Source organism: Candoia aspera, chromosome 2 (assembly GCF_035149785.1).
Source record: "Candoia aspera isolate rCanAsp1 chromosome 2, rCanAsp1.hap2, whole genome shotgun sequence".
Classification (NCBI taxonomy): Eukaryota; Metazoa; Chordata; class Lepidosauria; order Squamata; family Boidae; genus Candoia; species Candoia aspera.
This window is the reverse complement of record NC_086154.1, coordinates 156,669,134-156,681,289: the sequence shown is the minus strand read 5'-3', so window position 1 is coordinate 156,681,289 and position 12,156 is coordinate 156,669,134. Positions and strand designations below refer to the sequence as shown.

At 40.5% G+C, this 12,156-nt stretch overlaps 1 protein-coding gene across 3 annotated transcripts in view; it reads right to left on the bottom strand.

The window, feature by feature from the left end:
• The window catches only part of CARM1 (coactivator associated arginine methyltransferase 1), a 39,400-nt gene that overhangs the window by 3,536 nt on the left and 23,708 nt on the right, over positions 1 to 12,156 (bottom strand). For all 3 annotated transcript variants that reach the window (XM_063294518.1, XM_063294519.1, XM_063294520.1), the window contains exons 9-14: positions 11,597 to 11,682; positions 10,285 to 10,374; positions 9,687 to 9,824; positions 8,927 to 9,016; positions 5,246 to 5,358; positions 1,470 to 1,547 (exon numbers count right to left, since the gene is read on the bottom strand). In XM_063294518.1, the coding sequence (XP_063150588.1) occupies positions 1,470 to 1,547; positions 5,246 to 5,358; positions 8,927 to 9,016; positions 9,687 to 9,824; positions 10,285 to 10,374; positions 11,597 to 11,682 (595 nt within the window). The remainder of the gene's footprint in view (positions 1 to 1,469; positions 1,548 to 5,245; positions 5,359 to 8,926; positions 9,017 to 9,686; positions 9,825 to 10,284; positions 10,375 to 11,596; positions 11,683 to 12,156) is intronic.

Here is a 12,156-nt window from a genome sequence, read left to right as displayed (position 1 = left end):
TATCGCAAACACCAAGAGAAGAAGCACACTTGATTCACTCGCTCTGCCAGATGCCGTGACTCTGATTCTCATTTCTATTAAAGGATCTCCAGAACAGATACAAATGGAAGAAAGTGATTCAAACCCACTTTGCTGACAAGGTTCATTAACAAAACCTTCTAACACTCAGACAGGGGAAGTTCTTACTACAACTCCACTACACAAATTCAGGCTGTGTAATGTCCACCTATCCCTTACATAACCCCTTTTTTCTCAAGGTTGTGCTGGAGTTTCACTTCTCGAGATTAATGTGAGCAAAGCATGAGTGCACCGGGTGCCTGGAAAGTTCTGAGATTTCCTTTCTGCTAGGAAACAGTCCTGGGTCACTACTTTTCATCCCTTCAGGGGCTACAATTTTTATTTATGTATTATTAGATTTGTATCCATAGGCTATTCTCCTCTGATATCCAGTAGGTGAACAGTCTGTTCCAACAAAGGCCACTCCACTAGAGGAACTGATAGTTCTTCTACTTTGTCTTAAGCCACTGAGCTCCACAGTGATGTTGCGTAGTCTGCACCGTTCATTTATGTGAAAACATAATCCCTTTAAGTATTTAAACATGTAGCGCCCAGGTGTGACAGGTTTGTTCCGCAGATCCTGTTTTCAAGAGGGCATCGTCACCCATCAGGGAAGTCAGCTTATACTGCTTGTAAAATTAGGCAGACGTTGATTGCCCAGTGACGAACCCACCGCCAATTGTATTGTTTTTTTATCCTGTTTTGTTTTTATTTATTTTTATTTTTTAATGTGCTTCTATCTGTAATTCTGGTCTGTGACTGTAATAAAAATTCTATTCTTCTATTCAGGGAAGTCAGCTTGCTAGATACCCAGGTATTCACACACACAGACCACAAGGGCTAAAAAACGGGTAATGAGATTAACTCTATTACATTTGCAGGCTTCTGGCCATCATAATTTTATCTATCTATTACATAAACTGTCAATTGTGCTACAGGTTCTCAGGGTTGTGATACTAATGCAAATTAAATACATTGCAGTTACTTTTGTTTACACCATAAGGAAACAAATTACTTAAAACTAAACCATTTTACAACTTATTTTCTGAAGCACAAAATTATAAAATAACAGCACTCTGGAACTAAACCCATTTTGAGGTCTAAGCCAGTAGAGTACGTCTTTCTCACAAGAGGATATAACAGAGGTATAACACAGGGTCAAAAAATGGAAAGATAACTCTGTGGCCAAGGGCCAACATACTCTACCGGGCATTCAGAAGACAGTACTTAGATGAAGCAGGATATGCTAGCCTTCCAAAGGGCTTACCCAAGTGCTGAGCCAGCTGTATGGCCCCGAAGGCTCAATACTGAGGTGGCGATGATGATCTGGGGCCTTCAGTTCTGCCACTGAGACTGCTTCCTAGGACTCTCCCTTTAAGCCAGAATCTACTGCACAATGCAAACAGACTCACCGAGAGGAATAAGGTTGTTATGGCCAACATTAGTGCCACCGGCAATCACACTGCTGAGGTCATAAGCTGTCGGCATTCCTGCAGCACAGAGTAGAATGGAAGAGAGTCAGGGGTAAGGAAGGTGCCATCCAAGATACAGACCTTCAAGGACCCTGCCCAGCCTTTTAGGGTAGGAAAGAACACTTGGATACTTAAAAGGCACTATAGACATAGGGCCTACCCTCTCTCGACAAGCCACACCCAGATGGGGTATCTGTTCCTGCCCCATCTGGAAGTTTTCCTATCCATTTAAGTATATAGATGCAGGTGTCTCTAAGATAAAGAAAATGTGAGTATTTATGTCTGCTATCAAGTACTCTCTTTTCTGCTCCCCCCAGCAGGGAAGGAAATATTAATGTTCTCTAATTAAAGCTGAACAAGCATAACAGGAGGACATGTCCTTAACCAGGACTTGGCAAGGTATCTAATTAGATAGATCACAGAGTGTCTGATATCCAGGTTGCACCACCCTGCTGCACTGTCAGGGTCAATGAAAGACTTAGTGCCTTCCTGCCTTTTAAAAAAGCAAATTGCTTTTTAAAAGTTCATGACAGACTGAAGTCCCAGGGAAGTTAAACTAGCCTTCCCCAGTCTAGCAACTTCCAGATGCACTGGACTTCAACTCCCTGCTTCCTAGCCACTGGTGTTACAGTTACACATACATGCTTAGAGAATTCTGGAAGCTGAAATCCAACACACCTGGAAAGCAGGGAAGGGGCATCTAAGCAGTTGGCAGACCTATAACTCTAACCAGTTTCTCTTGTGACATCTACCAGAATGGTGGAAAATGTGGAGCTTGCTTTGGAAACACTTCATACTACAGTTTGGTTTGCTCAAGCCACAAATAGCTGCAGTGTACTCAAGAATTTCTGCTGGGTGGGGAAGGCATGGGAACCACCTTAGTGGTATTCTAGAAAGGGCAGTTCCAATAAAAGAAGTGACTACGCTGAATCAGATTCCAGTATGGAGAAGCATGACAGGCAAACGGTAACACAAACACAGATAACAGAAAACATGGCTGACAGCATTAGTGGACAAGGACTCTTTAGACTCAAGTTCCCAGTCAGGAGAACAGGAGTAGCAGCCAATGTTAATTGGAAACCGGAGGAGGAAAGGCGATGCCGATCCCATGAGGAAAAGCAACTTCACATGTACGTTTGGTAAGAGCAACCAGTTTTTCACCTGCTCTGGGCATTATCCTCAATGGAGGATCCAAATGTGATGTACTACGTAACCACTACCGTAATATAATAGATTAACACTGCAAGGCTCTTCCAGGAACGGCGATGATGCCAATGGAACATACTTGTGTCAAGCTTGCACCTGCCCACCCAGAGGGAAAAGCGGCTGCCGAATCCCAAGCACCATTGCTCTTCCTGCAAAGGAACCCTAAAACGCTGCGATAACCCAAGGCGGCCGACTGAACAGACTGCCCACAAGCTCAGCCGGCAGACCTGGCAGTGAGCGACTCTTTTGGGGGGCGCAGGCAGGCTTTTCCTGTTGCCCTAGAGTGCTTTCATGGATAGAAGACACTCAGAATCACCCCACTTGTACTTCGGAACGTCACCTCGTAGCCTGAGGATTGTCAACAGCGTTGGCGCTAATCCAGTAAGGGGAGACGGGGGATACCACCATTTTCCAGACCATGCTGCAGCCCCTTTGGGACACTAGGTCGAACCTTTCTCATTCCTACACCACCCAATTTATATATTTTTAAGGTTTGTACCTCAAGAGAAACTCTCCACAGCAAGAAGAAACAAAGCTCTTGCTGTTAAATGCTGATGTTGCTGGATTACTCTTAAAATCTTCCTTTAACTCCTGGCTTACTTCCCATGTAAAATTTAAGGTGGACTGAGGGAAAAATAAGCACCTCTCCGCTACTATTTTTGTATCTGACTTGAAGGATGTAACTTTTTCCTACACATTTAATTTGATGTTTTGAGTTTTCAGCTTTCTGCTCACTTTCCTTGGACGCTGTATCTGCCGGTTTGCATACTTTTTGTTTTGTCAACATCATTCAATAGCTTCTGGAAGTCTTTCATAGGGAGCTAGATTTTACTTATTGGAGTATGGAAGACCTTAAGTGGACCGTTTCAGGACTTTGTGCCAAGCTGCGTGGGGATTTCAAGCAAATGCTCCATGAAACTACTCAAGCTATTTTGCAAGATGTTAGGGATATTATTTTTAAAATGTATCAATTGGCTGAGGACCTTCTGGAGAGGAAGAGATTTATCAAGAAGGAGGCATTTTTCCCGATTGTGAGAATCCAGAATGTGAAGAAATGCTAGCTGATGAATATGTGCTGCTCATGAAGGAGCTGCAAGATAACGACTTGCAAGATAACGACTGGTCTGTTTGTCTCAGGGTTTGTTTCGAGAATGAGATAGCTCTGTTATGTGGGAAGTCTTTTGCGGACTTTCTAAGGGGGGCACTCCGGCTCCTTGATTCATTTATAAAAAATGTCCTGTGTATAATATGGAGACAAATAAATGTTTCGGTTTATTATGAGGTGGGATAAGAAATTAAGAATAAGTATGTGGACTGATTTCAAGGCTGTATGAATCTATTTTTCCATAATGATTCAAAGTTGGTTTGATTTTTTTTAAGGCTTAATAGGGGCAAAGAGGATGAATATGTTAAAGAGTGTATGATTAAATGGGCTAAGAATTTTGGGTACAATATTACGATAGAACAGTGGGAAAATATATGGAACAAAGGTCTGAAATTCACTTTGAACTATAATCTGAAAGAGAATTTTTATAAAATGCTGTACCAGTGGTATTTAACTCCTGATAACCTGTCTAAAATGTATAATGGGATATCAAATGTCTGTTGGAAATGCTCACAGGGGGAAGGAACTTTCTATCATTTATGGTGGACTTGTGGGAAAACTCAGAAATTCTGGAACCAAATATGAAGTACTATTCAAAAGATGCTTAAGGTGGACTTACAGCTGAAACCGGAGCTGTTGCTCTTGGGTCTGATGGACCAACAGTTTGAGAAGCAACATGGAACTCTGTTCTTATACATGATAACAACAGCAAGACTCTTTTATGCTCAAAGATGGAAGGATGCACAAATCCCCTCCATGGAGGACTGGATGATTAAGTTGATGGAATTGGAGCAAATGGCTAAACTGACAGCACTGATAAGAGAAACCCCTGTAACTAGATTCGTTTCCATCTGGAAGCCACTCTTGGACTATTTGCTTGTAACACAAAAGAAAGAAGTCTTGATTTTAGGTTTTGATGATCGAATGGTTTGATTTTAGAGATACAATGTTACTAAATGTTTAATTAATAGTAAGAGATTAACTCTTAAATACTTTATACCTGTGTGGAAAAGGTCAGAAGCCACTGGTCTGATACGCTTTTTGCTTATTCCTGCACCGTTTTAGCCTTTTGTGTTTCTTTTTTAGACGTGTATTCTGTCAGTGTTATATTATGCATTATGTGTCTTAATTATATCTTGAACAATTAATAATAATAATAAAGGAGAATTTTTAAAAAAGGAACCCTAAAACGCCGAGCCTATCCTTTCAGAAGAACTGAGCTCTTTAGGGCCATCCTTTCACTTCAGTGGAATGCTGCACAGACAAACCCTCCAAAGTTGAGGTCTTGTGGCTTTCAGGATCCTAGCTGATGTCCTGACTGCTCACGTCCAAGCCCCAAAACAACCAGGAGATGGGATGTAAAACAGGATCTTAGCCCAGAAGTGACAAACAAGAAATACAGTACCAGCAACGGCCATCCCTGTGTTCATGTTGTAGGCACCACCCGTGTTCCACATGTTCTCTGAAGGAGATGTATAGTGTGAACCTGGTGGTGGTGAAGGAGTTGTACCTGTGTACCTGGAAGGCAGACACAGACATATTCACTCAACCACCAGCAACAAATTCAGTACAACCTCCTCTCCCGCACTAAGCCACGACTTGGATAAAGTGCCCATTAGCCTTTCTAACGTGAAAGATCTAGTACGAGAGCCTTAAAGACTCCTTCGCGGAAAGACATCAGGTTTACCATGCAGAGGCTGTGCTGCCTTCCATCCACTCAGAGATTCAATGAAATGTACCATTTGATCAGGGTATCTAAATGTTGCATGCAACTAAGTAAGCATATTACTCTGTCTCACATATGCTTGCTTACAATTCATTCATGCAAACTCCACCCCCTCTTAAACTGAAAGTTTTTTAAAGATGATTTATACCGCCCTATTGTCTTAGTTATGTGTTAACCTTGTAAGAGAGGCCATTTTATTATTTCCATCCTTTTTCTCATTTTTAGCTTCAGTTTCAATGTTCTAGCCAGCATTAGCTCCAACTCCAATCTCTGGAGACTGAAGTTGAGACAGAGGTTTCTAATGTGGGAAACAAAAGACTGCAAGAGGCAGAAATCTGGAAAATGCATTGTGCAGATCACTCAAGCAAATGAGCCAACCCCCAAATTAACAAAAATAGTTATATTATTTATTACAAAAATTATAGTAAACTAGAAAGGGTTTCTGAAATAGCTATTTAACAGCAACAACAAAATGAGAGGAATGTTGTTTTTTGTGTGGAGAGACTAAAGATTCTCTCATTTCTGCTTTTCAAAATAAATTTCTAAAGTCTAAATTCTTATTCTCTCTCTTTATGTCCTCTGTACCAGGATCTAGTTGCTCAGAATAAAAGGTAGATTCTACAAACTAAAAGTATGTTGTGGGCAGACAAACCAACTGGGAAAACTTTCTATCTCAATATATCTATCAATATACAGAGTGCCACTGAGCTTTTCTGAAATATGGCATTTATATCCCTTGTCAGGTAGACCTTAGCACATAACTTGTGGTAAGCCATTGCTGGCAACAGCTGACTTTTTTACTATTATTTTACTGTTTACATTTTTTAGTTTGAAGAATTTATACAGGCATTCTTTGCTGTGAGCTCCTGAACAAATCACTAAGAACAAATACGCTGTCTCCTACTACTGTTTGACCAAAAACAATGTTATGTGGGAGTGACTGATGAAGGAATTTGCAATAAGGAAAAATATAGTGGATTCTAATATTACTATTCCACAGTAGCGCAGCGGCAGGTAGAAACTGAACCTGCGATGCATATTCTAGTTCAGATTCTACAGATGGCAAGGCCCTGGTAAAAATCCACACCAGCGTTCCCTCTAATTTCTGAAATCATTTTGTGTAGCTGTTCCCAAGTAAAAATTTGTGCACCAAAATAGAGTATATTACTAAATTGCAAATGCATGTAATAGTGACAGGTTAAAATGTTTACATATTTCTTAATCAAAATACAGAAACTAGAAAGTTGTTCTTTCAAGTTATTTTTGACTGCCCCCTGCCATTTTCTTGGCAACATTTTTCAGAAGTGGTTTGCCATTGCCTACCTCCTAGGGCTCAGAGAGAGTGACTGGCCTAAGGTAGCCTGGCTGGCTTCGTGCCTATGACAGGACTAGAACTCTCTGTCTCCTGGTTTCTAGCCTGGAGCCTTAACCACTACACCAAACTGGCTCTTCATGTACATACTTAGAGATCATAATATAAACTCACTAGTCATTGATAGCTGATAATTGCAATCAACATTTTGTAAGCATTTAAAATTGTTCTGTTGATTTTTTTTTTTGTAACGTGATACTGTAATGAAATAAAAGTTCAAGAGGGGAATGGCCATGTTTGTGAACAACAGTAAATGATCCAGAATTCCAGTTGTCTGGTGTGGGAAGCAAGAGACTGGATTAAGTGACTTTATCCAGAAGAGACCTTATTTTCTCAAAGAGGCTATGTTTTTGTGCCAGGTGGCTTATGAATTCATTCCTTAATACTTTTAGAAGGTTTCACTTCAAGGAACTCATCTGGTGAAGAAAATGTATTTTTCTGCTCACAACTTTTCCTTATATTCCATTCATTCATTCATTCATTCATTCATTCATTCATTCATTCATTCATTCATTCATTCATTCATTCATTCATTCTCTCACTCACTCATAACCAACCAACCAGCCAGCCAGCCAGCCAACCTGACCATTCCAGCTTCTGCACAGCTCTCCGTTTCACCCCCTTTGCCAGAAACATAATTCTATGCTCACAGTCCTTTCCCAGAACAAGCCCAGCTGGAGGGAGGAGGGAAGAGAGAAGGGAGCCTACCTGCACAAGCCTTCCTGATCCCGTTTCCTCAAACCCTGCCTCCCTCTGCAATCTGCCTAGTGAGAGACCTGCTTCTCTTCACTCCAGAGAGTGGCAGCAGAAGGTGCATAGAGATTCCTTCACCCTTCTTACCCCTCTCATTTTCCACTGAAGATGCCAATCACCCCAATGCAAATCAGCTACCACTAGGTGGTCCTCCTTCCCCATTGCTGATCAGTATCAGTGGAGGGATATCATTTTCCTTTAATTTTTTCTTTAAAAAAAGGTGTTTTTGATGTTTTTCCCTCTTTGAAGCAAGAGGACTCCAGCCTAAATTCTAGCCACTGCCTGATCTGGTCCTCCTTTCACAGCAGCAGAACAAAACAAAACAAAACTGCCCCTTCACCCCTGGCCGCCTGCTGTTGCATCTTCTGGCCCCTCACTTAGCCTTTCAAGCTTCTCAGGGATCCAGACTAACATTCAAAACACTATGGCTGGGTTCACACAACACACAAAATAACTGGGTTAACAAAACATAACTGGTGGGTGTATTCACACAATATGAGAGACAAGGGAGTGCCTTTGAATCCCAATTCAATATCCTTTTGCTTTTCATATATTTGCTAAAGGCACCATAGCCCTGACATTAAAAAGCAGCCCACAACTCTAATCACAACTTTCCCATTTCCCCTTTGTCTCTGTTACATGTTCTTGCCAGCATCAGTTTAAGCATTTCAAGACCTTTGAATCCTGTGCAATTGGAAAGAGGTTTGAGCTAATCCATCCAATTGCATCTTTATCTGACTGGATCTTTTTCTGATCAGACTGGAAAAGCTTCATCTCTTCAGTGTCTGCCTGGACTTGACCCTCTCTGGCCCACAGTGGACCTGAAGACTAATGTAAACTGTGGCTTACTAATCCCTCACAGCATATAAAACTGAACAGAGTCAGACTCTAATATTAGAGTTCAGTTTCCTGGGTTTTGAAGCATTAGTAAAAATTGGAATGATATTAATATTCTCACCTAAAACCAAACGGTTTAATTGCTTCTTGGCCGTTTGGCTAAGATCAAGTATAGTATGAAAGTGTTTTTTTTAATTACTGCCTGTAAATATGCTTGTTAGATATATAGCTAAATTTGTACTTTGGTTCTTTCTGCTTGATAATGTATTAGTCTCTCCTTTCAGACACAGCATTCTCAGATTACAGATCTACACTCTCACACATACACACACACACACACACAAACGCATAGAGAGAGAGAGAGGCAGAGCTACATATAAGAATTCACACTGAGATACCTGAAAAAGGGGTTTTTCAGGTCAAGGAGGTTGCTGGATTTAGAGCCTGTTTGATCCACTTGAGCAACAATACTTATGTCATAACTCTGTCTGAAAAAGAAGAGTAAGAGGTATTGGTGAATAGACATCTATCTATCCAATTAGGCAAGACCAGTTCAAGCTCATGGAGCCCCCAACTGAATTGGAAGGTAAGAGAAAGCAACTGTGAACTTGATTTAAAATGGAAATATAAGAGGCACCAGAACCAATTTCAGCCGCTTCTCTTCTAAAGTATTACCAAAAAGGCCAAAGGACAACAGCCAGTTCCCCCTTCTGCTATGCTATTTAATCCAGAAAAGGGCAATAAATGTAATAAATAAATAGCTAATCTTATGGAGGCCTAACTTATTTCGTTTATTTCATGAATGCAAAAGTATAGCTTGCTGTTTTTCAAGAACTGTTCTCCGAATGTACCATATTGAAAAAAATCAGTAACAGAGATAATAAAGACAAGTTAACAATAAAATACTAATTGCAAAATGTTTACTTGAAAAAAATAGTTTTGAAAATTTATTAGTCAGACTCCAGGTTCTATCAAACGGTACTCTGGAACTGATTCTGGAACTGTGAAGTAACAATCAACTCACAAACGATGTTTCAAATGATTTTTGCCAGACTCAAGTTCAGTAGTGAATCCATCAGACCCCCATTCACAGCAAACTTTGCTAAGCTGCTTTGACAACAGTTCCCCATCTACTCCAGATGATTCCTCCCATCCTACCTTTTGTTGGCAATGAGGAGGCATGTCCCTGAGAGGGTGTCACCAGCCTTAGCAAAAAGCGGAGACTGAAAGAGGCACCGAACCTGGTACCAGTGGGTAAGAGGCTCAGTGGGAGCAGTCGACAGCCAAACAGTCATCCTAATAGAAGGAAAGAGGCAGAAGAGCCAGGGGTAGAAACTTCATGAATGCATAGTCTACCCTTGAAAGATATAGTTAAAAAAAAGATTCAATTGCACAGTTGGTTTGTACAAGCCAATACAGCATACATTAAATGTTCATATGTAGCTTATTAGATGCACAGATTCAGGGTCAAATAACACAGACTTTAGAATCAACTATTCTCTTCAACGGGTCTAGAAATAAATAATGTTAGATTGGGCAAACTTCATTTCCAGTTAAGAACAATTTTTGTTTAAGGAAGAAAATTAATGCAGAAGGATATTTCCTTTCAGAATTACTTTTCACATATTCAGCCACAAGACACAAATCAAAAGATAATTGCCATTTATAGTTGCTACTGTAATCTGGCATGTTCAAATCAATGTTGTACAAGATCTAAGACCTGATGGGAGGAAAGGACATTTTTGTCATCACTTACACGGAACCAATGAAGGCTACATCAAACCAGAAAGCCAACCCATGGACTAGTCCTGAATGTAGCATGTGGAATTTGAATGGAATTTCTATCCTGGAAAATAAAAGTCGCAGTCAGCCATAGAAAGCTAATTTCTCCTGGTGGTCACAATGCTCTATATAGACAGACAGCATACAGTGCACATTATATAGCTGGGAAGATAAAATAACCCCTTTATATAAGACACAATAACTCAAGTCAAACATTACCATCTGGAGCAATGCTGAGAATTGTATTCAGACCTTTTTCAACACTAAAGGATCCTCACTGTACATTTCAGAGACTCAGAATGGCTTAAGTACTGACATTTTGAAGAAGAGGGTGACAATTTTCTCTGAAAAGTCATTTGGTCAAAGAAATGATAGGCTTTCTTTTTTAAAAGACTGATTCCAAATTCCTATTTCAATTTAAATTTGCACATTCACATTTCAAGATAAAAAGATCTTGAAACAAATATTATATGCAATAATTCTAGATTAAATGTTTACACATACTGATAGTTCAGAAGTATCAGCTGGGTTTCAGTTTTAACAAGCCAAAGAAAGCTCCAACTTTGTTCCAGAAAGAAACCTACCTGGAACGTGGGCAGGAATTAGCTAAATGATATGGGTCTTCTTTGGGGATGGGCTTTTTTTTTTTTAGACTTTCTAGGAACTGACAAAAATCAGCAGGCAAGCATTGAAAAGTGACCCCACCATCACCTGATCCAAAGCAGCTCTTCAGACAATCAGGCAAGATGACTTTTTCAGTACTCAAAACTTATTTCCCCAAGATACTGAGCAACTGAGTCTTGGCTTCCCACAAGCAAAGTATGCTTGATATAGACACTACGAGAGCTTTGCTCCTTCACCAGTGCAAGATCCACCCCCAGTGTAAGTGAGCAAAGAGGCTAACCAGAAGCAAGGCCTATCCTGGGTTGGTTCTGGGTCCCCACTGAAAAACTTTCTGGGAAAAGTTCTACCAACTCCAAAGTAATGGATGAACATCCCCCAAAGATGTTTCCCAAACCCTAAGCCCATTCTGGCTCACCTGTATAGACTTGGAGTGGGGAGGATTATACCACTGAGTGGGACCAAAGGATATTAGCAAAAGATTGCCAATGTGCCACAGAACATTGACAATAATTATGATGGTTGATACTTTGGCATCCAGTTACAAACACGACTCTTACTATTGTAAAGGAACATAACTTTTCTAAACAAAATATAAGTTCTCCCACTTATACATCAAATCACAGTGGGATCAGAGTCTTGATTTTTTTGAAGAAAAAAATTACCTGTGCAAATCTGCTTCTTTGGCATCTAAGAAGTTCACGGTGTATTTAACAGATTTGGCCATTAGAATCCTAATATCAAAGGTATCCTAGGAACAAGCAACAAATCAATGAAAAATTCTGGTTAAACCTTGGCTCCCAATTAAAAGGAAGGATGACAACACACTGCTGTATGGGCTGGAAAAGGTCTGGGAAAAATCAATCTTTCAGCTGATTCCTCTTCCAACTCATCTGGAGCTCACCAGAATGGAGAAAGCTGCACTATTTTACAGGGTTGTGAACATTTCACAGCCAAAGGCCAAAAGGTGTCTGTCGGTACACACACATAGTACTTGTCTGCAACTCCTTAAGCCAAGCACACGTTTTTCTGGGACTGTGCTGGTATTGTGGAGGGCAGCTGCACAATCCTGGGAAAAAACACAGCCGCTTCAGATCTGAAGCACTGCCCAGTCCTATTATGCTACACTTTTCTTCTCTGCTCTCAGGCACACTGAATCAGAAGCAGAGCCAGACGGTGGACAATGGAACAAACTGCCCTGTGCTTTCTTGCCCGCCAATGTTTT